The 27,792-nt window shown below is 50.0% G+C and overlaps 10 protein-coding genes across 11 annotated transcripts; 7 read left to right on the top strand and 3 right to left on the bottom strand.

Moving 5' to 3' along the window:
- The first annotated feature begins 421 nt into the window (after nt 1-421).
- Nucleotides 422-2,835, top strand: CNC01740 (hypothetical protein). The gene is made up of 3 exons (XM_024656704.1): nt 422-864; nt 907-2,595; nt 2,657-2,835. The coding sequence occupies exons 2-3, from the start codon at nt 1,127-1,129 to the stop codon at nt 2,694-2,696; spliced, it is 1,509 nt and encodes a 502-aa protein (XP_024512389.1). The 5' UTR covers nt 422-864; nt 907-1,126; the 3' UTR covers nt 2,697-2,835.
- Nucleotides 2,801-4,458, bottom strand: CNC01730 (hypothetical protein). The gene is made up of 7 exons (XM_569965.2): nt 4,272-4,458; nt 4,153-4,210; nt 3,954-4,090; nt 3,753-3,875; nt 3,576-3,685; nt 3,391-3,520; nt 2,801-3,327 (listed from the first exon to the last, which is right to left on the bottom strand). The coding sequence occupies exons 1-7, from the start codon at nt 4,398-4,400 to the stop codon at nt 2,854-2,856; spliced, it is 1,161 nt and encodes a 386-aa protein (XP_569965.1). The 5' UTR covers nt 4,401-4,458; the 3' UTR covers nt 2,801-2,853.
- A 71-nt stretch (nt 4,459-4,529) lies between these two features.
- Nucleotides 4,530-6,436, top strand: CNC01720 (expressed protein). Its single transcript, XM_569521.2, has 5 exons — nt 4,530-4,886; nt 4,949-5,065; nt 5,127-5,868; nt 5,924-6,139; nt 6,193-6,436. Exons 1-5 carry the CDS (start codon nt 4,582-4,584, stop codon nt 6,331-6,333), a joined length of 1,521 nt encoding a protein of 506 aa, XP_569521.1. The 5' UTR covers nt 4,530-4,581; the 3' UTR covers nt 6,334-6,436.
- On the bottom strand, nt 6,356-10,615 carry CNC01710 (expressed protein). The gene is made up of 9 exons (XM_024656703.1): nt 10,270-10,615; nt 9,231-10,178; nt 9,062-9,178; nt 8,903-9,010; nt 8,426-8,849; nt 7,757-8,379; nt 7,057-7,317; nt 6,745-7,004; nt 6,357-6,693 (listed from the first exon to the last, which is right to left on the bottom strand). The coding sequence occupies exons 1-9, from the start codon at nt 10,438-10,440 to the stop codon at nt 6,525-6,527; spliced, it is 3,081 nt and encodes a 1,026-aa protein (XP_024512388.1). The 5' UTR covers nt 10,441-10,615; the 3' UTR covers nt 6,357-6,524.
- Nucleotides 10,616-10,822: 207 nt separating this feature from the next.
- On the bottom strand, nt 10,823-12,800 carry CNC01700 (fumarate hydratase, putative). Its single transcript, XM_569517.2, has 8 exons — nt 12,729-12,800; nt 12,505-12,679; nt 12,131-12,455; nt 11,709-12,072; nt 11,472-11,650; nt 11,128-11,414; nt 10,958-11,071; nt 10,823-10,894 (listed from the first exon to the last, which is right to left on the bottom strand). Exons 1-8 carry the CDS (start codon nt 12,789-12,791, stop codon nt 10,869-10,871), a joined length of 1,533 nt encoding a protein of 510 aa, XP_569517.1. The 5' UTR covers nt 12,792-12,800; the 3' UTR covers nt 10,823-10,868.
- Nucleotides 12,801-13,010: 210 nt separating this feature from the next.
- CNC01690 (expressed protein) lies at nt 13,011-14,689 on the top strand. Its single transcript, XM_569515.2, has 4 exons — nt 13,011-13,041; nt 13,090-13,861; nt 13,910-14,217; nt 14,275-14,689. The coding sequence occupies exons 1-4, from the start codon at nt 13,031-13,033 to the stop codon at nt 14,516-14,518; spliced, it is 1,335 nt and encodes a 444-aa protein (XP_569515.1). The 5' UTR covers nt 13,011-13,030; the 3' UTR covers nt 14,519-14,689.
- Nucleotides 14,690-15,031: 342 nt separating this feature from the next.
- CNC01680 (dynamin protein dnm1, putative) lies at nt 15,032-18,322 on the top strand. The gene is made up of 8 exons (XM_569513.2): nt 15,032-15,696; nt 15,759-15,925; nt 15,976-16,318; nt 16,371-16,496; nt 16,553-16,912; nt 16,963-17,688; nt 17,743-17,880; nt 17,938-18,322. Exons 1-8 carry the CDS (start codon nt 15,244-15,246, stop codon nt 18,121-18,123), a joined length of 2,499 nt encoding a protein of 832 aa, XP_569513.1. The 5' UTR covers nt 15,032-15,243; the 3' UTR covers nt 18,124-18,322.
- Nucleotides 18,323-18,527: 205 nt separating this feature from the next.
- CNC01670 (expressed protein) lies at nt 18,528-21,578 on the top strand. The gene is made up of 10 exons (XM_024656702.1): nt 18,528-18,871; nt 18,933-18,967; nt 19,033-19,113; nt 19,168-19,554; nt 19,623-19,767; nt 19,825-20,050; nt 20,110-20,262; nt 20,321-20,487; nt 20,537-21,034; nt 21,094-21,578. The coding sequence occupies exons 1-10, from the start codon at nt 18,663-18,665 to the stop codon at nt 21,215-21,217; spliced, it is 2,025 nt and encodes a 674-aa protein (XP_024512548.1). The 5' UTR covers nt 18,528-18,662; the 3' UTR covers nt 21,218-21,578.
- Nucleotides 21,579-23,512: 1,934 nt separating this feature from the next.
- CNC01660 (cytokine inducing-glycoprotein, putative) lies at nt 23,513-24,733 on the top strand. Its single transcript, XM_569968.1, has 4 exons — nt 23,513-23,655; nt 23,706-23,826; nt 23,884-24,098; nt 24,147-24,733. Exons 1-4 carry the CDS (start codon nt 23,569-23,571, stop codon nt 24,570-24,572), a joined length of 849 nt encoding a protein of 282 aa, XP_569968.1. The 5' UTR covers nt 23,513-23,568; the 3' UTR covers nt 24,573-24,733.
- A 165-nt stretch (nt 24,734-24,898) lies between these two features.
- Nucleotides 24,899-27,614, top strand: CNC01650 (peptide-N4-(N-acetyl-beta- glucosaminyl)asparagine amidase, putative). 2 transcript variants are annotated; one of them, XM_569511.2, is made up of 9 exons: nt 24,899-25,305; nt 25,358-25,791; nt 25,841-25,906; nt 25,957-26,022; nt 26,088-26,202; nt 26,271-26,502; nt 26,562-26,837; nt 27,035-27,267; nt 27,334-27,614. In XM_569511.2, exons 1-9 carry the CDS (start codon nt 25,009-25,011, stop codon nt 27,454-27,456), a joined length of 1,842 nt encoding a protein of 613 aa, XP_569511.1. In that variant the 5' UTR covers nt 24,899-25,008; the 3' UTR covers nt 27,457-27,614. The 2 variants fall into 2 exon arrangements, with proteins under 2 accessions (XP_569511.1, XP_569510.1); XM_569510.2 differs by having other exon boundaries at nt 26,562-26,861; nt 26,939-27,267.
- The last annotated feature ends 178 nt before the right edge of the window (nt 27,615-27,792 follow it).

Raw genomic sequence — 27,792 nt, 5'->3', positions numbered from 1 at the left:
CAGTCGGACGCGGGACGGGCGGATCCCGAGGGGGCGCAGGCGGCGTGCGAGGCGTACCGGGAGAACGAGGAGCTGATGTAGGTGTGTCCTGCGAGGCCAGCGCTGACGGCAGACCGCGGCAGGGGGAGCGGGTTGCGCTGCTGTGCGCTGCGGTGGCGAACAAGGCGGGGCGGGCGGTGGTGGTGGGGGCGGCGTGCGTGCGTGCGGGGGACGTGGTGGAGCGGTGGGCGGGCGGGGGCGGGGGCGGGCGGGAGTGGTGGCTGCCGGGGCTGCATCTGTAGCGATGAATTGATTCCGTGTATTTACTTTCCAACTGTCCACTGTCCAGCCCATGTCCCCCTCCCCCTCCCCCGCCCCCCCCCCGCGCCCGCCCCCCCGCCGGCGCTCGACGGACACGCTCGACTACTACTGGTCCTCGCTCGCGGGCGCCGGCTCGAGCAGCTCCCTCGCCCGCTCCCTCTCCCCCTCCCCCTCCCCCAGCAAGTCCTCCGCCAGCGAGTACTCCCTCCCCTCCGCCCGCTACGACTCCCGCTCCAGCCACCGCCCCCCCACAGAGCCAGAGCCCGACGAGTTCACGACGCCCGTCGCTGCCCCCTGCCACGACCGCCCCGACCTCAGGCCGCCCCAGTTTGTCGTTCCAGCCTCGTCGAGCCCCGGGTCTCCACCCCCACAGACACTGCCCGTGCTCGAACCGGTCGGCGATACGCCCAGGAGCGCACCCGCCCACACGTCGGGTTTCGGCGGCGCCGACGGAAACAAGGACTGGGAAGAGACGCTCAGGGGGCGGAACAGGCGAACCTTGCCGGCCAAGGTCCCCAGCAGTGCGACTCATCTAGCAGGCCTTCTCGATGGCAGCATTCACGCGTAAGTCTTTGCATTGCTAAAAGCATGTACTAATCTGCCCAGTGAACCGGGCCACGCACCCATCTCGTCGTCACCCACATCCATCTCCCCGTCCACCTCCCCGTCCAGCTCACAGCCCAGCACACACCAACTGCCCACCATCACCCACACCCCTCACTCGCCCGTATCCTCCCCTCCGTCCGGCACCCCGGCACGTCCCGATCGATCGCCCTCACGGGGCGCGACACCGAGTTATTCATCCTCCATCACAGAGCTCACTGACATGCTGGGCGGCGCAATCGACGAAATCGGACTGATTGACTCGCGAGATACGCCGCCGCCCATGGTGGGAGAGCCGGGTAAAAAGCAAAAGCCCGATATGCGGATTGAGCTAGACAAGGCGAAAGGCTTGGAGCCTGCCGCAGAAGTGGTCAACAAGGGGCCCATGACGCCTACCTCGTTGCCGGCAAGAGGCGCATCGTTGTCTTCCACGACGTCGCCGCCGCCGCCGCCGCCGCCGCCGGTACAAGGACCGACAGAGATGGGTGCCGGTATAGCCTCCTCTTTCCCACTCCACCAACCGGAACTAGAAACCACTTCCAACAACCCCTTCTCATCCCAAGCTGGACCCTTCACCCACTCACCCACCACCCTATCCTTCCACTCACCCACCGCCCATCCCTGGCCATCTGCCATGTCCATGTCCACATCCGCCCTCAAATCGCATAAATCCGCCGGCGCCCGCGCGTTGGCGTACGCCCGCGCAATCAATGAAATCGCAAGGGCAGAAACGGGCTTGAAAGCGTGGTGTGCTGCCGCAGCTGCCGAAGCGCACCGCCGACCCATCCACCATGCCCCGTCCAAAACCCAAGCGCCGGCGTCTTCTTCCCCCCCCGTTGGTCTTTCGCCGCATCCGAGAAACGTTTCGACAGGATCAGAATTCCCGATGCGTGCGGATTCATACACTGCCAGAGAAATTTCACAACGCGTGATCGATCCGGCAGACCAGCCAACAGCCTTGCCTCCCAACTTGCCGTACCCGCAACTCCAAGCCCAAATCAACTACCACCACCAGCTGTCTCCAGGGGGTAGCAGCCTTGTCGGGGGAGGCGGTTTGAAACCGTCTCAATCGATGCAATCGGTATCAAGCTTTACATCCAGCAAAAAGGGCGGCGGCGGCGGCGGGGGCGGCGGCGGTGGCTTTTTCTCTGCGATCAGAAAGGGAAGCAGCAGAAAGGAAAGTATGAGCATGTCGTTAGGTCCGCCGGGGGGGTATCTGGGCGGCAGTGCGAGTAAGAAGGATGTCAGAGGTTTACCCATCTCGGCACCTCGGTCTGCCAGTCCACAAAAACCAGACGGCACGACGACGACGACGAGCTCGCCCCGATCGGGATCGGGATCAGGATCACATACGCCCAGAGTACAAACCGTACCATCTCCGATGGGACCCCGACCGCTCGGTCCACGAGGACCAGGCGCAAGAGGTAGTTTTACGCCCCCAGGCCGGACGAGTTTGGATACCGCCGCGCCATCTCGAATCTCGGTCGTGTCGCCCCCGCGGAACCTGAGAGCGTCGATGGATAGCGTGAGGTTGGTGGGTAAGACCTCGGCGCCGCCGCCCTCGGGTACAGCGACAGTGGCGGATAGTGGAGAGGACGTAAAGTATATGGCAGACGTGCTGCCGTATGTGGAAAAAAGCGTGTTGAGAGCGTATCTGAACAGATACGGTGGTGACCAGATGCAGGCTCTAGGGTAAGCCCCTTTTCCCTTCTCCCTCTTCCAAGAACACTGTATGCTGATAGTCAAGTTGCAGGGCGTATTTGGAAGATGAAAAGAATGGTGCCGTTCGGTAGACCGGGGTTTGTCTTTACTATTGTCCTTAGAGAATCTCTGTGTACAGATTCAACGATTCCAGAATGTAAGAAACATACGACGATTTTTGAACACTTTAACAGTCCTAGTCATTTATATACGTGCATGCATACGACCCCGCTACGTTGACGTAAAACCTCATGAAGAGAACTGCGCGACGAGGTACTGACTGACAGACGTAGGGCTTAAAGGCTCTCCCAGATCGGTAATAATAAAGTCAATCAAGTCTGGGGTCGTCACATCCACCATCGGGTTAATCTCTTCCATCTCTTTCGTCATCTCCATCCTCTCATATTTCTTTCCTCCGTCTACACCAACACCACCACCACCGACGGCGTGTGGGGGTGTCGCCGGTGCTTGAGGACTTCTTGACTGAGGAGTCAAGCTGCTGCCTCGCGAGAGGAAACCAGGGATGAACTGGGTATCAGGAATGGTGGACGGGAACTCGAGAGGGATAGCGGGCCGGTCAGAGGAAGCTGGTATAGGCAAGTCGGTTTGCGAAAGAGGGTAGTGACGAAGGAATTTATATGATTCTGCGAGGGCGTAAAAGGGCTTTTGCATGACTTTGGCTACGAGAGCCACTTGGTAGGTCCCCACAGAAGAAACGAGGCCCTACCAAAAAGAATCAGCGGCGGTTTGCGATGAAAGCATGGGTTTTTATAAAAAACGACATACACCACTCTCGACAACAGCTTCTGATCCAACAAGCACCATATCGACACGCTCCATCACATAGGCAACAGCGCTGTCAAGTACAACAGTACAAGGAATGCCGTTAGCAGTAAGGAATTGGTGTGTTTTCATCCTGGGGCCATTTGTCAGCCATCTGTCACATACAAGGTAAGCCGATAATGCTTTACCCAAGACACCCAGGACGGGCTTCTGTGACATAGACACGTATTCTCTTGTGTTGCTTGTGTGCTCTCAAGATTGTCTGAATGACTGTCCTTGAGTAGCTGTGGGTAAGAATCTGTGTCCTGGTTAGCAAGCATGCAGGCCGCCGCCTTGTTGGGAGAAATGACTCGGGAGACACATACCACACAATCGTCACGAAGGAAACCAACGGCCAGCTCTGCAATCTTCTCTCGACATTGAGGAGCCGTAATGGCACAGAACGAACGGCCTTGTGAAATCAGTGATTTTTTATAAGCGGGGAAATCCTAAAATAGACAAACGTCAGCCCTGTATGCTTTGATCCAACTCCCACCAACGCCCCCAAAAAATATATATAGACCTACCTCGCCGACACCAGGAAAAAGAGCAAAGAATCTTTCCCACAGCTGGCAGCCTGCTCGAACACCAAGACTCGCTTGGGTATTGATCAAAGCCTGTCGACCAACGGTGAGTTCGGAAGCGAGACCAGTTACAGTGGAAGCTGGAATATGCGACATGGTCAGTATCTTGATCGGTATCGTACATGGTGGAAAATAGTCATACCCGTGGAAGCCTCCATGAGCTCAACGAGGGCCAAGATGGCAGCGATAGGGTGGGGAACCTTGTATTTATGCAGTCAGCACCACCACTAAAAAGGTTTACAAATCAGATCGAATACACACCTTGTCATCCTCCAAAGCTCGTCTGTACGCTGTCACAACATCGAAAGCTCTTGGAGAAGGAATTCTGGCCGAGGTCGAGGATTGGCTGGGAGTATCGGGATACTCCTGGGGACTTGCGACATATTGCATGGCGAGGGGCGAGGTAATGGGGGATATGTAGGGAGGAGGAAGAATGGGAGAAATAAAACAACAAACGAAGGAGAGAACACAACAAAAAGTGTCGAGCCGACTATTTCGGCATATCCACAAAAATCAATTACATCTCCTCTATTTCTCTATTTCTCTAATTTCACCCCGTTCGCCCGCAACAATGCCCAGGATAACTCCCGCAGCCATCCTGCGCTCAGCAGCAGCCACCAGGCAGCCACTCACCTCCCGTGCAGCTATCCGGCCCATCCTCTCGCCCGCTGTTCCATCACTCCTTGCCACCACAAAAAGGTACCAATCGACATCCCAGCAGCCCAACGAACACCCGAAAGCAGAAAACAAAGAACCAGATCCGAAATCTACTGAACCCAAGCCCGAGGGTGGGAAAGAGGGAAAGAAGGGGCTCAAAGTGTCTTGGATATTCTCCGGCCTCGCAGGTCTCGGAGCACTGGTTACAATCTATGGATTGTATGTTCCAGTCTGTCTTCAGTACGAGGACAACGCTTACATCAAGGCTTCTGCATTATTAGGCTAGAGTTCTATTCAACCCTCACGACCTGGCCCAAGGAGGTCCGTAAACCCTTGAGAGCTGCGCTCAAGGCCAAGTTGAGAGGAGATTATGGTAAAGCAGAGACCTTTTTCAGAGAGTAAGCTCGCACTTCTCTCATCTCCCTATCACCTCTTTCTAATGCACTGCTTGTCCTGTAGGGCACTCGAAATCGCCCTGCAAATGGGCCCGTCAGCACTTCAGCCTGAACCTCTCCTCAAAATATCGGGCATCTACGTTGAATTAGCCAATGTCCTCGAAATCCAACGCCAACGAGTTTCTGCGTTTGTGGAGCTGCGTACAGCCCTCGAGATGTTTGGTCCTGATCCTCTTCGCCGTCCTGGGATTCTGCCATTGCCAGAGGCGACGACTCTGGGCGGCGGACCTGGTGGGCAGTGGATCGGAGAGGGGTATAGATTGACCGAGAAGGACCATGTGCGAGCGATCGGTCTCTACCAAAAGCTTGGACAGCTGGCTCTTGAGGTTGCTTCTTCGCCGACAGGGTCCACCTATGCGTCAACTCTAGGAGAGGGCAGTACAGGACAAATGTTCAAGACATGGGATGACGCAGCAGAATACTATCTTTCTTCTGCACTTACCTCTATGTTGCATCTCGGCCTGCCTGGTTCATCGCCAACCCCATCCACAGAAGGACCGGTCATCCTTGGGCGTGACGTCTCCCTCCCCGATGCCTTGCCGAGTGATAATCCTGAGGATGTCGACCAAGGTGGCCAAGTTGACAAGCGGGGACTAGGAATGACTATGGAGAGTTTGTCGGAAGTTTATGCGAGAAAGGGGCAGTATGATATGGCTGGGCAACTGCTGTTGCAGGCTATATCGTTGCTGCTACCACCTCAAAGCAAAGAGACCCCTCCCATGAGGGATAGATGTCAGGCTGCAATGGTAAGCTTGCTGCTTGCATATACAATACGACCGCTAATCTTTTGCCGGATCGTAGTTGATGACGACCGTCTCCTCTCATGCCCTTCATCCTCCCACCCCTAAATCACTCAAGGTTTCTCGCTCATGGTCGCTTCGTTCCTTGCAACTTTCCCAACAAGCCCTCGCAGAAGCAGAAGGAGGATCGTTCAAGGACACGCCGCTTGAGGCTGCAGAAGCCGTATGCCAACGCGCACGGGCAGTGGGGTTACACAATATGGGGATGCTTGCCGAAGTAAGTGACATCGGTTTGTCGAGAAAATCAAGAGAGATCCTAACAAAATGTAGATGGAAAAGGACTATGCAGGAGCCCAGAATCTCTTCAAGAAGGCCCTTGCAGCCTCGCGGGAGACAGGTTTCGTTGAAGGCAAGCGAGAGGCTCTGGCTGCTCTGCGTAGAGTACAAAACCTTGCAGGCGAAAGTGCATAGTAGAGAAAAAAAGAAAGAAGAAAAGGAGGATGTTGCATGGATACAAGATCAGAAGCTTTACTCATTTTACAAAAAAACCATTTCACAAATGAATATATGACCATCGTAAATAGGCGTCCCATGTCCGTATGTCCAGTCGTGACCATAAAGAGCAATTAAAACCAAAAACCCACAAAGGAATCAAATATCTACTAAGCACGTTCCAAAAATCCCACATCAAATGCACCCATCGACCTTTTGGCGGCGGGGTAAACTAAAGTGCTTTCTTTCAAGGTGGCAATCAGCCTGGAACAGACTTCGCGAGAATAGGTCAGGTGTTCAATTTGGCCACCAGGGCCAAAACCTGGTAATCTATCGATACTATACACTTGTCAGCCTATACATCGCACGTTATCACTAGAGAGAGCTTACTTGGTGGATTCGTCAACAATTTTGTACATAGTTTTTACAGCCTTGATGGTCTTGCCTCTGCCATCACACTTGGCGCTACCTCCATTTCCCCCAGAGTTGCTGGTCTTGATCGAACTAGCTGTTGAAGATCTACGCGACCTTACGCTTCTCTTCTCCGAGGCCTGACAAACAGTGAATGACGAGCGGAGTGGTGACGTTTGGGCAGAGGTAGGGGTAGGCTTGAAGTACGATACAGATGTGGAGGCGTTGAATAACCAAAGCTACATCCGTCGTTAGCCTGACATCCATGAGAAGTACAGACTCAGTACTTGCATAGAGTTTCTGAACGCCGGTCTCTTCTTCCGAAATGATGAATCGGAAACTTGCGTGAGCCTGCGCTAGTTCGAGCATGTCGGAGACAATAAAGACTGAAAGAGGGAATCGAGTTATCTCGCCATCGTCGTTGCCATCGTCTAGAAGGCCGATAGCCCATTTGGAGAATCTCAAAGTCCCGCTGCCCGGCTTTCCATCGTCTATGCGCTGTTTACCTACAACCTCTCCACACTTGCAACTGATAAGGCGCCAGGTTTCATTCTATTAGATCCGTCAGTTGCCGTTGCCGCATACAAATGATTATAACCAAACAAAACGGCCAATAACGCCACAAATGATCATTTTGGGAATGTAACCTCGCGTGTAGCCTCTGCTCGCGAATTCTTTGCAAGTCAAAGGTTTGATCAACTCGAGGATGGATTGTCTTATTCTTGGACCGTTGTATCAACCAAAAAAGCTTCCTCCCGGGACATGGGAGGATTGCTAGTGCCCAACACTCTGTTCTTTCACCTGGATCACTGCTCAGAAAAGGTGAAACTTGCTGAAGAGCTTCTTCCTTGATCGAGCAACGAGATGAAAGAGCAAAAGTGAAAAGCCGCCCATGGAAACGGGACGATGGCCTTCTTGCTAGCCCGCGAGTATTTGAATGATGGTATATATAGCGAAAAGTGGATAATCAGAGCACAATCGATTGACTCACTTCCTTTTGCGTTCCCATTCGAAGAATTTCCCATTGACCACTCGTCTTTTCTACCAGCAGATAACTACCCCCGACTAAGACACCACCATCTCTGGGCCAGAATCCTTCTTCCGTCATACCTGCAAGTCTCGCCGTAAAGGCAGGATCATCGTGACACATCCATATATCAATCATCTCTGCCCAATGATCTGATGGCAGATCTTTGTACGCTTGTTTAGGATCTTGAGAGAATGGAAGACTGGCGAGATGACGTTCACATATGGCACAACATAGTACCGTTGCCTTTAGAGAACGGAAATCGGGGGCAGAAAGAGCATGGGTAATTATCAACGCATTAGATGCTGGGGGTGTCGGCAGCGCCGAGAGCTTCGCTTCCTGATAAAGGGACTGAGGCACAAGCGGCGTAATTTGGTCAGAGTATACCAAAACCGGCAGTGCCACATCAATCGATAGCGAAGGTTCCCTCTTAGACGTTATGACAGCAGTATTTGTGGACCCAGAGCTCGATGGAAGAGTCTGGATATTAAGCTCGAGGTTCGAAGAAATGCCAATGCCGTGTACCAGTACCTGAAGACTTCTGAGATTCTCCTGGTGTTCAACCACATATGTCACATTGTTTTCGTCTGATTCATCAGCTTTATGTTCCCCCACTGAAGATTCAAAACCCACCCGGGGAGAATGTGGATTTTAATCCCAAATGTACACTACCCTTCCTCACCATTCCTGCAATCTTGGACACAACTCTCCGTTTCCCTCCTCCTTCAGAGCTTGACATTTCCCTTTTTCCCGCTGGTTCTCCGGCATCTGCCTTATTTTGCGGGACTGGGGGTCGACTCGAGGCAAGGAAATCCTTCACAGTGACAATCTCCATCGGGTCTTTCTCTTCGCCGACTCTCATATTCTCGTCTTCTCTTGGGCTAGGAGGTAAAGAATCCTGGTCGTATAATCTCCCAGCAGAGGAATACTCCACGAGCTGGCTGACGAAAGCGGACCGGTTTTCGGCCAACTTGTCCTCTAAAGTGAGCGGGAAATCTTGAGATGACAGTCTAGTCGCCTGGGTATGATTAACGAGTGCGCTAATAAGAGCTTGTTGCTGTTTCTCGCGTAGTTCAGCTTTTAGTAATACATTTAGAGAAATAAGCCTACCTTGGCGAGACGGGCCGCGCTTCTATCTTCTGCTGGAGCAGCAGCATCTTGGTTGTCGAACCGCCGATCTGCAGATCGTTCAATGAGGCCTCGCAGAAAATGATCTCTCTGCTCATGAGGTCAGCAGGCATTTTTTGAAGGAGCGAAAGTCATACCGACATCTTTCAACTCTCTCGCCTTGGCAAGTTCGCCATCGACGGCAGCCATTTCACTATCCTGACATGGGAGCCTTCGCTTCTCCGCTTGTTCTATCAATCGAGCGATAAATTTCTCTTTCTGAGTTTCATCAATACCCAAGGTTGTAACAAACATGTTTGCAAAGACTTACACTCCGAGATTGTGAGGTGTTGACGCCAGCCCTCTGATCCTCCATTCTCTTTTTCTTTGCACCCTGCAACTGACACCAGATCTCGTCCAACTCTTTCATTTTTTGTCCTTCATCCACCCGTTCATCTACCTTCAAATCCACGGTCTCATTGTTTTGGTGATGTCGCCCCTCCGTAGATGAACGGGCAAGGGGTCGAAACTCAACCCTCTGATTCGATAATTGTGGAGATATACTATACAGTCGCTCAATAGCAGATGTCACAGCTTCGAGTTCATTGAGCATCTTTTCTCTATCCGCAGGCCTCCGACTTCTGGAAGACTCGAGGGAGGAGCGAGATGTAAAATCGTCTTTGGCCGTCGGCGAATCAGCCAATTTCGAAACAGATGCGGAAGAGCCGTGTGAATTGACCTCGGAGTATTGCGGCAGCTCGTGACTACCATTATGATACGTCTCATAGCTTGGGGGTGAGGTCTCCCTATCTTCTGTTGACTGCTGATACCGCTGACGGGAAAGTTCAACAACAGCTAAACTTAAGCTCTCTAATCGCGCCCAGGAAAACTCCAATCTCACTATCCTAATCGCTGGGTGAATGGCGGAAGCATCTGAATACGTCCCTATGATTGGGGTTTGAGGACGAGAAGCCACGCGAGCCGCTTGAAGTTTATCCAGTTGGGATGTAAGATTTTCTAAAGACCCAGAGTCCCCGATGACTACTTCCTCTCCGCGCTCTTCTTGTAACACGGATTCAGCTGGTGATGGAGTAAGATCCTCAAGCTCGTAAGTCACCTCTAGCAATTCCATTAAAGCCTGTGCGAGCCGATCATCCGAATCAGCAATCAAGGTCGGATCCCAATCAAAATCACCATTCTGCGTGAAATGATCCGGAAGTAAAGCTGAAAGAGCGTCGATACATGATCTCTGCACAGAGCGGAGGTGTTTGACGATAAGCTTCATGGAGATAAAACAAGTCTGTCAGCCCCAATACAGCACGAAAATATCCTCTCTCAAATCCGATTTCCAGAGAACGCCAGGCACTTACAGTCTGATCCGATTCTGCTCTCGAGCCTATAGAACTTGATACGTTCTGTGAAAGGAGATCTACAGGAAATGGTTCTGGGGGAGGGGGGAGGTTATTCACTGGCGAGTTTTCTGAATCTGATAGAGAATCGTTGTTTTGATATTGATCGCCGACCGGACAGATGGCTTCCATTCTTCGTTGGGTCCTGGATGAGGACTTGTAGGGTGGGGTAGTGACCGCGATTTGGGGTTTCTGACAAATAGACGTATTTCTCGGCTTTGAATATGTATACCTCAACCTGTGATGACGATGGCAACGAAGGATGGGAGATATAAAAGAAGAAGAAACGAATGGAATAGAGGATGAGGGGAAATGTTTGTGAATGAAGGAAAGGAGGAAGGAGAATGTGCTCAAAAACACAATCAACTCCTCCGGTGCCCCGCAGTCAACACCGCGGACCGGCCTTTTGTTCAGCCAAGAGTCCAGTATGTATTTATGTATTTAGTGGACGAACGCTTCCAACAGCCGTCATAACTCATTCCCCTTTGCTGCTGTAGCCATGTACCAACATAACAGAATGAATGAATGCATCAACTACCCAGAAAAAAAAAGTTCTCCGTTTAAGCGTCAGTGGGAGCCAACATGACTGGAGTGGTAATGGATCAGCAAAATATACTATACCAAGCAATACATTATAATAATGACTTACGCTCAGGCCTGACCTTCTCGTCGAATTGTTCAGAAGTGAGCTTGCCGAGAGCAAGGGTAGACTCCTTGAGGGTGAGACCCTCCTTGTGAGCCTTTTTGGCGATGGCGGCGACGTCTATCACCGTTGCACATCAGCATGACTCTGTTATGATCATGGGGAGAAAGACGCACCATCGTAACCCAAAGTGCTGTTCAAGCAGGTAGCCAACATCAAACTCTCGTTCATAATCTTCTTGATCCTGTCCTCGTTCGCCTTGATACCGACGACACAGTTCTTGGTGAAGCTCCTGGCACCATCAGACAAGAGTCGGATAGACTGCAAGAGGTTCTTGATGAGAACGGGTTTGAAGACGTTGAGCTCGAACTGGCCGTATGATCCGGCGACAGAGATGGTGGTGTTGTTACCCATGACTTGGGCAGCAACCATGGTGAGGGCTTCACACTGGGTGGGGTTGACCCTAGACAAAAAAAAATGATTAGTCTCTGAAGCTGCGTGCAGAGCAAGTTGTACTCACTTGCCGGGCATGATGGAAGATCCAGGCTCGTTCTCGGGCAACTCGAGTTCACCGAGACCGCATCGAGGACCAGATCCGAGGTACCTGATGTCGTTGGCGATCTTCATGAAGCTGACAGCGACGACGTTGAGGGCACCAGAGGCCTCGACGATAGCGTCATGAGCGGCAAGGGCCTCAAACTAATCAAGCCGTCATGTTAGCAAAGCGATTGAAGAGGTATACTGGGTAAGATCTTGCCTTGTTGGGAGCAGTGACAAAGTCGTAGCCGGTGATCTTTGAGATCTCGGCAGCAACCTTCTCGTCAAAGCCCTTCCTGGTGTTCAAACCGGTACCGACAGCGGTACCACCTTGAGCCAACATGCTCAAATTCTTCAAGGTAGCCTCGACACGGCCGATACCCCTCTCAACCTGGGTGACGTAACCAGAGAACTCCTGACCGAGAGTCAAAGGGGTAGCATCCTGCAAGTGAGTTCGACCGATCTTGATGATGTTCTCGAAAGCGTCCTGCTTGGCCTTGAGGGCAGCGTGGAGCTCCTTCATGGCGGGAAGGAGCTGCTCGTTGATCTCAACAACGGCAGCAATGTGCATAGCGGTGGGGAAACTACACATGGCCAATCAGCAAGAAGAACAACCTATGGCCAGCACAGAAAAAAACTCACGTGTCGTTGGAAGACTGGCTCATGTTGACGTGGTCGTTGGGGTGAACGGGCTTCTTGCTGCCAAGCTCACCACCCATCATCTCAATGGCCCTGTTGGAAATGACCTCGTTCACATTCATGTTGGTCTGGGTGCCGGAACCAGTTTGGAAGACGACGAGGGGGAATTCGTCAATGAGCTTGCCAGAAATGACTTCGTCAGCAGCCTTTTGGATGTGCTCGGCAACCTCGGCAGGGAGGCCATAAGTCTGGTTAACAGCAGCGGCGGCCTTCTTGAGGACACCAAAGGCCTTGATGAGGGGAGGAGGCATTCGCTCAGTCGGACCGCCTGAGCTCGCTTAGCTATCATTTCCCCGACGGAAGACCCAGAGACATACCGATGTCAAAGTTCATCAAACTTCGCTGCGTCTGGGCGCCCCAGTACCTGTCAGCGGGGACCTGGAGGTCACCAAAAGTGTCCTTCTCCTTCCTGAACTTTTGCTCTGCCATGATGTATGAAGTGGAGGAGAATCCGCGAGAAGCAAGAGAGACACGGGGAAGAGTACGGGTGAGCTGGAGGAGTGAGCTGACGGCGGGGACGAAAGGAGAGAAGGAAGCGTACTCTGAGTGATCGGGCGAGCATCTGGGTGGTTTTGAGACTGGATGTCTTTGTGGGAGTCGTCATGTGCAGCGAGCCGCCGGTCTTTAAAAAGAGCAGCAGCGGCTCCTCTCCCGGATTTCTTCGGCCATCAATCGGACATGGCTGACGTGGGTTTGCAAGCAGTCACGTGACTTTTACAGAAATTCCATTTATTCACGCGTCGCGACTGACCTGCTTCGTGCCTGCCCCTCATCATAACTCGGCGCGTCGAAACATCATGATTGATTCTCTCCCACCTTTCCCTTTACCCTCTATAATATCTCATGTCTGCAAAGTGAGCAGCTAACAATTCCACCTAATCCGCCAGCTGACGCTTGCACAGGCCCACCGTTCGCCGCACTTACGGCAAAGCTCCTCCACGCGCATCCTCACCCCTCTTCGACCCTTCGTCACCTCCTCCAGCTCTTTCATCCACGTACCGCTCCTCTTCCCCACTTTCCTACCGGCTGGACAGCCCATTAGGAAGTTCTCCACCACGTCCGATTCGCACCAGAGCCAAGAGCCCTCTGTTTTTGCCCAGCGAAGATGACGACGACATGGACGAACAAGACACGTCGCAGCCAGAGCCTTCGATTGTAGCTGACTTACTAGGCAAGGGAAAGCAAAGGGCTAAGAGAAATCCTATAATGGAAAAGAAGCAAGTACAGTCATCTTTGAAAGGGTTCTTCACGTCTTTACCCAAGAAGAGACCGCTTGAACCCAGCATGACGGTATCAGCTGTCAAGCCCAAGCAGCCAAAGGTTTTCGGTCCGTCTCGTCCCATTACTATCGCAAGCTTTCTCAAGACGCCACAGCCTTCAAATGCAAAAACAAGTGGCAGTGTTAAGGCAAAAACAGGATCCATGGCACAAATGCATCTTACCCATCTTCCCCTTCTTCACACGTGTCCTACGTGTGGCATGTCTTTCGTCCGCGGCGGTCCTGATGAAGGTGTTCATGTCACGCACCATGCTAGAGTATTGCGTGGAATCCTATGGGAAGGCATGAAGAAGAGAGAAGGTGAAGGATGGAAAGTGGTTCAGGAAGACGTCGAGTTTGGCGGGAAAAGACGAGGTAGGATAATTGCTCTTGATGGAAGCTTTGGCGGAAACAAGGTAAGTCCCTTCAATGTAACCAGCTGCGTATCTAACGAGTGTCTGTAGCTTGTGGAGATCCTATCCACTGTCGACCGTGTCCTCTCAGCCCCTCCTCTCCCTCCTGCAATCCTCAACCGGTGTAAAGTCTTCGTTTTCCTCACTCATTCTCCTCCTCCCCCTCCATCCTCGTCGAAACGCATCAAACTCGATCCTACAGACAATAAGCTCGGGAAAGACAAGGACAAGGAACGCGTTGTCAGTGTCGTGGTTGCCCAAGGAATCAAGTGGGCTATGAAGGTGCTGAAGGAGGGAGAAATGAAAACGGAAAAGAGCAAAACTATTGAAACTGGTGGTTTTGGTAGTGTCACTTGCGAGTGAGTCATCCTTGTGTTCCAGGATCGCTATGGTGCTGAATCAAAATGACCCCGCAGTCCTACACCACTGCCAACCCCTCTGGGTATCCACCGTCTTTACACGACCCCTTCTTACCGCTCACACTCACTATCATCTCGACTCCTGGATGTGGCGTGCGAACATACGGTCTATGGCTGCACATTTGATCCAAAGAAGGGGGAGGTTGCGTTTAGCCAACCAACTGAGAGCGGACGTGGTGTTATGGAGCGATGGGGCGGCGGAGAAGTTAGGGTTTTTGTGGATGATCAGAGTCAGCTATAAACGTAGGGGAAATGATCGCAGTGCGGCTCTTGGTGGTTCTTCATTATAGGGTTTCGCTGGTGCGCATAGATCCGTCGCACTAGTGATAGTGCATATAATTTGATAATATACGTGCTAAGATGGCTTTCAATTGCATTCCCCAGAACGAATTGCTTTGCCTTTTTAATTAATAAGTGGTGTTTCTGGTGCATCCATCATGGTTTTTGGGTAGTCTTCTGTCATAATCCACGATACCCACCTGTGCCGCAATACCCACCGTACTCCAGCTAATCCGGATCAGTAGAAGCGGCAAAGTTTTGAGCGAACAGAGTACGAAGAAGTAAATAAGAGTAGGTAGCGTCTAGGAATGATATAGGAATGGCACAACTACCAGTCAGGCACGTGGGACGGAATCATAAAGCAGTGCTTTTAGGCGCCAGAAGCCCAATAGATAATAGGCCCGCGACTGTCTGGTGACGACACGCTCCGGCAAGGAAAGGCTGGATTCTTCGTGTTGGTTTCTTGACGGGCGGGTCCATTCTGCTTTTCTTCATTCGTCCATCTCTTCCATCTTCCCTTCCCACTATCCTGTATATCTAACTGCCAGATCCACGAAACAGCACCCCGCTCCCACAGCATTCGCACTCAACACTACTTCCTCGGCACCTTAATCTCGGCTCCGCTGCCCCTACTGTATCTCTATAGCTGTCCTTCCTAACTGCAAAACACTGCACAACTCATTTAAAATGTCAATGGACGGTGATCTCATCGCCCTTGTCAACAAGCTTCAGGATACGTTCAACGCCATTGGGGGCGACGCGGTAGATCTTCCGCAAATCGTCGTCGTCGGGTCCCAATCCTCTGGAAAGTCTTCCGTACTGGAAACTATTGTTGGTAGAGATTTCCTGCCTCGAGGGTCGGGTATCGTCACCAGGCGGCCTCTCATACTTCAACTCATTCATACACCTCCTCGTTCTTCTCCACGCACGCTGGAGAACATTGATGATGGATACTTACCCAATTTGGACCAGACACCTACAGCTGGAGCGGGTGTCATGCGCCCAGGTGGCAGATCTATGGGGGAGGGAACTGGAGCAGAGTATGCAGAGTTCTTGCATATTAATAGGAGGTTCACCGATTTTGAGGAGATCCGTAAAGAAATTGAGGCAGAGACTTTCAGGGTTGCTGGTCAAAACAAGGTGCGCTTTCATCTGGTAGATGTCAAAAAGTAGGTTTCAGCTGACATGTCTGGCAATTTTAGGGCGTTTCCAAGCTTCCAATCAACCTCAAGATTTATGGTCCTGGCGTCCTCAACTTGACTCTTGTTGATTTGCCCGGTCTTACAAAGGTGCCTGTGGGCGATCAGCCCACTGACATTGAAAGGCAGATCAAAAATCTCGTTCTTGATTACATCTCCAAACCCAACGCGTAAGTGTATTGCCGATCTCGCCATTCCATCAAGTTGATTTTTTCTGTAGGGTAATCCTTGCGGTCTCGCCCGCCAATGTTGACCTTGCCAACTCTGACGCCCTAAAGTTGGCCCGTTCCGTAGACCCTCGTGGCCTTCGTACACTTGGTGTTCTCACAAAGCTCGATCTTATGGATGCCGGTACTAATGCTCTCGACATTCTTACTGGCAGGACTTACCCACTGAAACTCGGTTTCGTGGGTGTGGTGAATAGGAGTCAGCAGGATATCAATGAAAATCTCCCCATGGAGGACGCCAGGGCGAAGGAAGAAGAGTTCTTCAGGACACACCCTGTCTATAGAAACATTGCACACCGATGTGGGACAAAATATCTTGCAAAGACTCTCAATCATGTTTGTTGATAGAAGTTTTTTAAGAAATTGCCGAAAGCTGATATGGTTTCAGGTCTTGATGAACCATATCCGGGAGAAATTGCCGGACATGAAGGCTAGGTTGAACACTCTTATGGGGCAGACTCAGCAAGAGCTCAACGCTTTCGGTGATGCCACTTTCCTTGGCGAGCAACACCGTGTACGTCTTTGTTAAGTCCTAGGCCTAGTGTGCAGAGAATTGATCTAGTGTGATAGGGATCTCTCATTCTCAAACTTATGACCGAGTTCTCAAAAGATTTTGTCTCCTCTATTGAAGGAACGTCCCTTGAAATCTCTACCAAGGAACTTTCAGGAGGTGCTCGCGTCTACTACATCTTCAACGAAGTCTTTGGACACGCCCTGCAAGGCATTGACCCCGCCCACAATCTTTCACTTGCAGACATCAGGACTGCGATTCGAAACTCGACCGGTCCAAGACCAAGCTTGTTCGTCCCCGAGGTCGCGTTCGATTTATTGGTAAAACCACAGATCAAGTTGCTCGAAGCTCCAAGTCTGAGATGTGTCGAGTTAGTCTACGAAGAGCTGATGAAAATTTGTCACAACTGTACCAGCCCCGTGCGTGTCTTCCTGAATTTCGCCGAGAGACGAGCTTACAAGATATGCAGGAACTTCAACGCTTCCCCCGCCTCCTTACACAGCTTGTGGAGGTTGTGTCCGACCTTCTTCGCGAGCGTCTTGGCCCTACCTCTGATTACGTTTCCTCTTTAATCTCCATCCAAGCGGCTTATATCAACACTAATCACCCCGACTTTGTTGCCGGTTCCGCCGCCATTGCACGAGCTGGTGCCCCTCCCACTACTCAGATTTCCAAGGTGCAAGAAGCTACAAGTGAAGTGGACGATGAAGAGTCTGAGGCAGAGTCTGAAGCATCCGCTCCTAATGGTTACGTGACCCATCCCAGGTCTGCCTCTGCTTCCGTTCCCGATATTAGGCGGCCTACCACAGCTCTCGGAGGGAAAGAAACCAAGTCTAGAAAGCACATCCGGACAGCCTCTGGGTCACATTCTGGTCATACCTCCGGCGCAAGGCAAGGGGCTAACGCTTTACTCGGCGCGGCATCTGCGCATAACATGGCTGGTACTTCACCCCACACTGCCAAGGAAACTTTCCTCAACTACTTCCTCGGCGGACGTAACGGCGCAGGGGAGGATGCTGGTAGTGTACAACGAGCTTTGGGCAAAAGCCACGTTATGCAGCATCATGCACAGGGGCAGTACCAACCCCAGCAGAGAGAGAAGGATTTGTTGCCTGACCTTGGGGGTAGGAGGGGCGGACGTCTTGAGAACAGTGCTTCATTCGACATGAAGAGTTTGGGAAAGCATCTCGAAGCTGTAAGTCGAATCCTAGAAGTTGTGCCAATGAATTGTCGGGCTAATGAACGGAAGACAACTGGGGACGAAATGCAGCTCACTCCTCGAGAGGAAATGGAAACTACCTTGATTCGATCCTTGATCGCCAGCTATTTTGGTATCACAAGGCAAACCATACAGGATCTGGTCCCCAAGGCGATCATGCACTTGCTGGTAAGTAACATCCTCTTTAAGTTGCTCAACAATTCCACCATGCTTACATTTTGCCAGGTCAATTTTTCTCGTGACGCGATCCAACAACGTCTTGTCACTCAGCTCTACAAGCCCGAACTATTCGCCGACCTGCTATTCGAGGACGAAGCGCTTGTTTCAGAACGGACAAGGGTCAAAGCCCTGTTGGATGCCTACAAGGAAGCGTTTAAGGTGCTGAGCGAGGTGTCGCTGAAGAGTACATAAAGTTTTTTGAAGCTTAGAAGGAGTGCTTTGGATGAGAGTGCACGGTGTGCACATGGCCACACCGTGCAATGATCTTGTAGAGCTAACATGGCATAATATGAACTTTTCATGATTTTCAAAATTATGCAACAATAGGTATCGAGTAAGTGCAGAAAATAGTGCTAGGGGTAGACAAAATACGATTCTCTTTCTTAATTTTGTAATAAGAGAAGCGAAGAGGGACCTGATCTCAGAATGGAAAGCTCAGGAATATTGACAAAAGATCCAGAACAAGGTCGAAAAAGTGATTTTCAGGAACGACGATTGACGAGAGAAAGTTGGTGATTTTAGGTTTATTTGGCTCCCCTGACTCAGACAATTGCTCAGAACGTCCATGTGATCGCCCTCCGGTTTGGGGGATTTTTACTCCTTATCACCACATCCGCCTCAGTACACCTGCTTCTATAATCCATATATCTATTACATGTGCGGCAAGCACACCATATACCCCAATAGCAGCACACCATCCCGCTGCTGATACCAACCATTTCGCCCCAGTGATGTTCTCCCCAATACTCAGCCCCTACCGCCTACCTAAACCCATCTTCGTACTTGTATGCCTCCTACTCATATTGGGCCTACTGTTCCTGTCGTTTGCAAGTCATGATGAGAGTCGGGGGTATATGATTGACATTTTTAAAAAAGCTGGTGCCAATGTTGGGGTCTCTGCGTCAAGACTTTCAGGAAATGCAGAAGAGGATGCCATGAGGTGAGTGTGCGTTCGTCACCAGCGAATTTGAGACTAATTATAATACTAAAACGTGTGGTAGAGAATGGGAGTTTAGAAGAGCCTTACAACATGAAGGTAAGCTTGCTTCCTTGTGACATGTGGAGACAGTGGAGTAGAAACCGTGGCCGACTCTCGTTCAGGGACAAGCGCAAGAGTACAAGCTTTTTTGGACAAAGCTCGTTCCGGCAAGGCATTCACTGTAGCATCTATTGGTGGTAGTGGTATGTGTTTACAGGATATGAGTTTGTATTTTCAGCACTAATGACTCACTTCAGTCTCAAAAGGCCGTGGACTCACACCTCCCAAGCCATCCCAATTAGTCCACAATACCTTTCGCCGATCCTCTGAAGGGGACTCGGTCAGACCCAGTGATGTCCCAGATGACAGTCCTCAGGATAATATTGACCTTACCGAGGTAATACCTTCATCTGCTCAATCTGAGCTCGAACCTACCGGATCAGCTATCGAGGAAAATCAAGGGAAGAATGTCTCTCATCCTATCGCACCACTTGTACACTTGGGGGCCAGCACTCTTTACTCGCATGAAAACCTTCACGTGCAGATATTTGAGTGGTTGAACGAGACCTTCCCTAACCCCGACAATAGGTTCATCAATGGCGCTCAAGGCGGCGTAGGCGCTGCTTACTTTGGTTGGTGCTTTAGTGAGTAATGCTTTTTATTAGCAAACGCGAGTGTATAAAATATAGATCTGACCCTATACCTTTCTCAGAGGAACATATACCTGAAGATGCTGACCTAGTATTACTTGAACTAGGAATCAATGACTTGCTAGAATTTGATGTATTTAGCCAGTATGAGCACTTGGTAAGAGGTTTGCTAGAGTTGGAGAACAAACCCGCCCTCATCAATATTGAGTGTGTACTCTACCATTGTATCCAACCTCATTGTTGCTGCTAACAAATTCATCGTAGAACATTCACTACCCTCTTCCCGTCGTTACTCTCGTCTTCTAGTTTTCACAATGATGTCCTCTCCTTCTATGATGTGCCATCGCTCTCAATACGAGACGTTGTCCTCCCTCGCATTCTTGCAGATCCTCAGCAGCAGATGAGAAGATGGTTTAGAACGGGGGATGACGTAGCTATGGGCGATCCGAAAGTGAAGGAATGGGGAGGGGTCCCAGTCGATGTCATGCATGTGAGGCGCTCTCCCTCCTACCTTTGACTTTCGTACGCCACGAACTCACTCTCGAGCAGATATCGGCAATCGGCCACTCTCTCGCTGCGGGGCTTGTTATCAGATATCTGCATGAACAGATTGATCGTTCGACGTCATATGGCCTTAGCGCACTTGGTCGACTTACATCCACGCCTAAAAAACCTACAGTAAGAATCATGGACGTCCCAGCGGTGAGTACTTTTACAATTCGCTCTTTCTTACTGACATGAACATGTGCTGCATGGCTAGACCACCTTGACAGGCCTGTTCAATCCAGATAAAGCAGATATGCGCCATGCCCCTGTATGTCGGTCACAAAACTCGGGCAAAACGCATGGTAAAGTATCCAGTCTCGTCGATGACTTTAGTGAAGGAACCTACAAAGGTCTAACTTTGGCAGAAGGATCTCATGGGTGGTATGTTCCTTTTACATTTCCTTTTATTGCTGCTCACACATTTACAAAGGTCGGAATGGTCCTGGAAAGAAAAACGATATCTCATTGCCAGAGAACCCGGATCCAGAGCTATATTCGACTTTACTATATCTCTGCCTCAAGAACCCTTGATCTCAGATGATCCTTCTGCATTCCTCCTTGATGGCGCTGACGATATAACCGCCGAAACGCCTTCACAAGTCCACAAAACTGAGGGTGAAGACGACATGCCTGTCGAACAAGAATTCCCTCGTGGTTCCCTGGCCCACCGCTCGGCAGGCCTGCGCAAAATCTGGAGCTCTGCCATATCCCATCAACCACGTCCTACCTCGCCGACCTTGCCAGGCAGACGTTACATCTCCCAGCCTAATGCTAAACAAAACCCTCAAGCAGGTGGTTCAATTCTCATTGGTTATCAACGGAGTGCGAAGCTCGGGCTAGGGTCAGTGTGGTGTTGGATCGATGATGATAGAGATGGCGGCCAGAGAGTTGATGGTTGGTGGAAGCTGGACAAGCGCAATATGGGAATGTGAGTTGTGACTGTCGTCTTTGTATAGTACGACCGCTCATTCTGCTGCGGAACGATAGGGTGAAAGAGATAGCAGTCGGTTTGGAACCGGGGAAACATACGCTTACCTGCGAGATACTTGAGGACACGCTTGATCCCATGGGAGGAACTGAATTCAGGCTATTTGCTATTATGCACGATTAGAGGTAGACTGTAATTATAGTGGTCGGTGCTTCCGTAGGTTGATCAACGCATCTCTGTCCTTTCATCTCCCATCGCCAGATTACCATGTTCATTCCATCCCCCCGAAAATAGCCCGTCCTCCTGTCCATCCTTCCGGGCCAGTACAAGTAGATGTTCTGTCCTTGCCACTATTTTCTTCGCCTGCCAACCTCCTGGTATATTGATTTTACCTCTCTCTGAACTTGCTTGACCTCGGAGGAGTTGCGAGTGCGTGTTGGAACCTTGCGAGTAGACACCATCCGATGTAAGGAAGTAAGATCCTCCCCACGTTGCTGCGGGTAGACAAATACCAATGTTATATTTACTAATTTTATCAAGCCTTGGATTCCCCTTTTATACTTCATGCATATTATATATACAACATATTGTCTCCGTTATCCAATCATTAGAGGCTCTTTCGTTTATACGTGATAAACGCAGCTTATGTCAATTTTTTTCTCGTCTTCATATGCACAAGAAGAAGGGGTCGAAGATCCTCTTTAATCGCGAGTCCCTCTTCGCCCAATTGTGTCAATCATCTGATATTTGTATTTACCTATTTTCTCGCTTCTGACGTTTCAAGATCAAGAGATCGCCCCATCATGTACGATTATTGCATTATCCATGTTCGAAAACCGACCTCAAGAAGGGAACAAAAAAGAAACCTTGCCAGTCCCCATCATCAGTTCTCGGGTCTCGAGATTGCCTTCGCGCTTTTCCAGTCTTTCCGTCGTCCAGGAGTCTCGGCCCTACATGGCAATCTCGTCAACCATAGTCTCAGTGACAAAGTCGGGCAGCTTCCTTTTTTCTTTTGCAGGTCACTGTTAGTATTCAGGCTGACTGAACTGTCGCTAGCTGATGAATGAAAGACTAGTAGAGACATGGGGTACTCCAATAATAATATCTATATCAGCCCAAATAGAAGAAGCGCTTATGAAAGACTTGTACTTGTTTGGTTAAATCCACCTGGATGAGCCGCCCATGGTTTCGACAGATCATCGAGCAAACGTTTCACGTGGTAGTGGAAGATATCAGATAAACTTCAGCACTAGCACCACTGGCAACTATTACGTACCTCGTTCGTCCATCTTTATGAGCTACAATCTACATGATGTCCCTCACCTTCCTTGGTATCCACAACTTTTTAGGGCCTGTCCGGCAACTTTCAATCAAACACGTCAATTTTGACAGGTTTGCGGAAATTCCCATACAGAATTTGCTTCCTGTTGCCCATTGTCTATAGCTATATACGATATATTATATCGGGCATAGACGGAGCACTTAATTAGTGGTCCGGGGGATCCTCGTTCATCGGCTGCCATGATTGTTTGCCGATGATATGTCGTACCTTTCAGGGCCTGTGATGAATTGCGGCTACCATTCATCATTCTTATTGGGGGATTGCTATTATACCACAGTGAGTCTGGCATACAGCAGGAAAGTCTACTACGGTCTATGTGCTGGATTAAAAAATTCATAGGATCCGTCGGTGGTCGTCGGTACTAGCAGCTTTTGGAGGAATGCAAACTGCCTATTCTTACAGTTCGCGTTACCGGAGGACAGATCGGGGTAGTTTCTTGAAGCTTAACTTGAGGTGAGGATAGATATTGGTACGTAGTAATATCAGGGGGGCAGGACCACGTCCTCATTCTCCATGTGTCCCTGCATGCAACATCGGCCGACTTAGTTGACATTCGCAACCTCCACCGCGACCGACCATAATTATTATCTCTTCACCCGTTCCTGCCAAGGGCTTTTCAACCCTGTCGGCCGCTCGTTCAGGTCCTTCTGCTACTATCAGATAAGCGGGAGACCGTGCCTCCGCTTTAATGTCACATGCATCCACGCAGCAAGTAATATTATTTCCGGCGTGCCTTCGTCTTCTTCTCCTGTTCCTGCATGAACCTCAGAGTCAAGTACCTACAAATCTCCACTTTTGCCAAGAACATTGATTTCCTTCGGCTGAATTCTCAGCGACCGCAGTAATATTCTATGAAGTTTCATCTTCTCATGCCCTTACTTTCGACGTGACTATGTCGACTTTGAGTTGTAGGCCAAGGTTCTTGGAAATAAAGTACAAATGACTCCCGACATCGCAAACCAATAGGAAAATGAATGTGATTCGCATTCGATTTGAGAAAAAAACCACCGGCCGATACACGTCTATTGCTGTGATTGGGCGGGTACGTCCTTCGGTTGAGTCAGCAGCATCAGCTCTACCTTTTAAAGAGGTATATATAAGAAGGTGAAAATGAATAACTCTCATCGATATCGCGACAGCTTTACATTTCATCTCTAAAAAGGTTAAGCCTACAACGATCACACAGAATACCATGATCTTTAATCGCTTCACATTCACCGCTGCCATGGCTGCCTCTGCGGCTTCTGCTATCAGTGTTCAACGCAGGGCGGCAATCACTGTGAGTTTCGCACCCTCCACCTAGCCTGGTGACTGATCATCGATACACAGGACTTCGACACGAGTCCCGTCGCTTTTGCCTTCCCCGAGCCTCGTGGTTTCTCAGCCTCCACCGCCTCTGAAGCTCCGTGTGGTGGTTTCGACCCGGTCAACAGGACTTCTTACCCTTTGTGTGAGTCCTTAAGTTTTAACCACTTCAATGCAACAGCAGCTAAAATAATCATGATAGCCGGTGGTGATGTTGCCCTGATTCAACAGACCGATGCTACAAATGTTAACATTCTTTGGACATCTGAATCCGATCCTACCCTGTTCCATTCATTCAGCACTTATTCTAACTCCATTCTCGACATCGCTGCCGGACACTATTGTCAGGATGCTCCCGATTTTTCCTCTTTGGGCTTCGCTGAGGGCGATAACGCTACTCTTTTGGTCATCTACCAGGTTAGTAAAAAGATAAACGACCTCAACAAGCGACTGACAAGGACTTAGCTTGATGGAGCCGACACCTACTACTACCAGTGTGCCGATGTTAGTCTCGTTTCGGCCACCAGCTTTACTACCGACGAGCAGTACGTCTGTGGCAACTACACTTCCGAGCTTGAGATTGCTTCTTCTGAGGAGTCTCTTCACCTCGGTAACACCACTACCTCCGAAAGCACCTCTAGCGGTACCACCGGAACTGCTTCAACATCCAGCGGCTCCACCAACCCTCATGTCTCTAGCTCCTCGTCTGGCTCTAAGCTCAGTGCCGCCGAGGGTGGTGGTATCGGCGCCTCAGTCACTATCTTCGTTTTCGCCGTCATCGCTGGCTTATTGTGGTGGTCTGGTCTCCTTCGTTTTGGCAAGAAGAAGCAGGCTGTCGTGCACGACCACGAGTCTGTATCCTCTGGCGTACCCACCAAGGAGCGTCTCTGATCATGCTCAGGAATGCTTTGTATAACTTCCCCTGTACGATTCGTCTTTAATTTTTAATTTTTGGATAGTCCGGTATCTTGAGAAAAGTCGAAAGGAGTTTATTATAAATGGTGATACATTAGATGATTGGACATACAGCATGCAAGTAATTTGATTATTTTTATTTGAACAGTTCGCAGATGAAGGGAATTAATATTGGAAGTTGTCGTGTATACGCATTTTTTGTGGAGCGGAAACAGTCGTCGAAACAAGCCGCACGTGATGCGCACGTTTCTAGGGAAATGTTTTTTTGTATTATTGTCATGGGCGCCTCCAATAAAGTGAAGGAATAAATTAGAAGCGTAAGAAGTAAAAGCGATCCTACCTCTTTCTTAGTTCGTGATTGCGCGGCCAATTAGGAGTCGTCTCAGGAATTCATCCTCAGGAACCTGGGATCATGTTCAATCAGCCCTCGGACTCCCCATTCCGAGACTATCAGGCATATGTTCATATCGTGAACTATTGCGCCGCAGCCCTTGCCGCTGGAATCTACCAAGGAATCCCTCAGCTCTCTGTCCCTTCTCCAAAGGAAGTTGGTGATCTGAATCGACTCTGGCGGGAGTATCTCCTGACGCACAAGTTAGAAGTGCTGTCGTCCTTCCGCAGAAGAAGGTCTGTAGTGAGCGATGATATGCAAGGTGTCATCAAGAATTTACAACAGCATACCTATAGTCTTCGAGACCCTCGAGGCGACGTAAGCTGCGGATATTGTTTTCGCCATCAGGATGGACTGACAGAATTCATAGCCCAGCATGCAAGGGGTATCTGAGTACGAACTTCGCGCACTGGTCCCAGATATTACTTCCTCTATTGCCTTTATCTCATCAAACCCTCCATTTACACCTTTTGGTCAAGTGGATGCCGAAGTACTGGCTTTGTGCCGATGGTTCAAAGATGATTATATGCGATGGGTGGATCCTATCAAATGCCCCACTTGCGATGGACCCACGTTTTCTGCTGGCACCGTTCCACCAGATGGGACAGAACACTGGGAAGGTGCGGGTAGGGTGGAATTGCATGTCTGCAAGGATAAGAATTGCGCGGCCCAGAGAAGATTCCCGCGGTATGGAAAGGTCAGTACATTGTTGAGAACTAGAGAAGGAAGATGTGGAGAATGGGCGCATTTATTTTATGTGTTCTTGCGGGCCAAAGGCATTGAATCTCGTTATGTATGGAACAGGTTCGTCCGATTTCCTGTCCAAACGAGCTCACTGAGACGAAGGACCCAGCGAAGATCATGTTTGGTGCGAATATTGGTCTCCAGCTCTTCGACATTGGGTTCATGTAGATCCATGGTAAGGACATTCCTTGTAATGATAACTGCGCATTAAAGGGCTGTTTTTAGTGAAGGGGCCATAAACAAGCCTCTGATCTATGCACTGGGATGGGGAAAGAAGCAGGCGTTCTGTTTGTGAGTACCCTGAGAATTCAAATAGTCTTGGTCAGGTTATCATGGAATCTAACTCCTTTGTGTAGGGCATTCGGTCAGTATGGAGCCGAAGATGTGAGTGCCGCATATATTGATGATTTTGACGGGGATTGTCGCCTTCGTCGCCGTGCTCGAGGCTGGAAAGAAAGAGACCTTCGACGTGTGAGTTCTAGCGGATGTGACCTCTCCACAGCCTCGAATTTCCCATGTTTTTTTCTTATCCCCTCTAGGCCCTCTTCGCGCAGACGGTTGCACTTCGACTAAAGATGGATCTGCCCCAACGCTCGCGCCTGGAAGTGATGGATCAATTGCAAGCACTGTGGATATCAGATAGAGAAGGTCGAATGCGAGAGGCGGAAAAGTCAGAGCTTATCGGGCGCATATCAGGTCCTGATGATTGGAAGAGGTTGAGAGATGAGTTGGGCTTAAATGCAAAGATCATTCAAAAGCCACAATATACTGGTACGTGACAAAATTCATCGGGAACCGCGACATGGCGCTGATTTTCTCATGATTGACAGTCGTCTCTAATCTTGAATCGGACAATCAAGCTCTTGTCACTTTTGGAGACGCTCATTGGGACGGAAGTACCATTGTACTAACCACCGGTAACAGCCAGACATCCGCGGTATTTCATCCTCATCCTATCGACCAGAGTGACACCTTTTCGTGTACCGTAACATTTCGTCTGACATCCCCTCCTGGAGCAGGCGAGGCGGATGGAATAAGTATTATATTTGTGCCGAAGAAGGCCCTCGGCCTAGGGGGGTACGGATTGGGATATTCGGGTTTAGGGGGTAAGGGAGATTTTGCTGTTGAAGGTGATTTCTTTTTCTTTCGTTTTTTTATGGGGCACAATCAGGCACTATATAGACGCTAATCTGCTTCCGCTGCAAAGTTGACACGTATCGCACACAAGATTATGCTGATGATCCGCCAACCCCTCATATATCTGTTCATTCTCCACCGGACGCCCATCATCGAAACTCGATAGGTTGTACAGCCCCTGGGACCCTACCTAAACTCAGTAATGGCAAGGAACATAAGCTTCAAATACTTTATAGAGGTGAAGACAGGAGAGTGAGGGGCTATTTGACGATATCATCTGAGGGGAGTGTTAAGGATGAGACCGATATTGAGGTATTTGACATTGTGGTCCCGTCAGGGAATGAGCAAAAACCGTGGTTCATTGGGGTGACAGGATCGTGTGGTGGTTTATGGCAGAAGGTGAATCGAACCATTACGTGTGCATATCCTGAATAGGGCTGACAAAAATATTTTTCAATTTCCTAGCAAGAAATAGTCGACTGGAGTCTCCAGCTTGTGGCCTTTGGTGACGGACAAACTATATTGCAAAAGTCAAGTGGCAAGGCAAAGGCTGGATGCGAAAGGAACGACGAGAGAGACAATATCTAGTAGTGTACGAAGGCGACCTTGTCGTCAGGAGCGTTTATCGGACTATATGCTGTGCATATTGTACCAACTATATGTGATAATAGTGTTTACAGAGATGAGCGGATTCTTAATTGATGGATGGTAGTAAGAGAGGAACATATATAGGTGATGAGAGCCAAAAAATAATTTTTAATTATTTAATGAGGAGCTCGGCTATGTCCACTGCCACCGGTAACAACAGGCCACCGGCGCCGACTGACCGGATCGGCCCGACAATCATGCGTGTATGCTGTATCATTGTTGCGTTCCTTACAAACCGAGAAAGAATGAGACTCCGATGTCTAATAGATGTAACTT

The sequence above is a fragment of the Cryptococcus neoformans genome, assembly GCF_000091045.1.
Source record: "Cryptococcus neoformans var. neoformans JEC21 chromosome 3 sequence".
NCBI lineage: Eukaryota > Fungi > Basidiomycota > Tremellomycetes > Tremellales > Cryptococcaceae > Cryptococcus > Cryptococcus deneoformans.
This window is presented reverse-complemented; position numbering and strand designations above follow the sequence as displayed.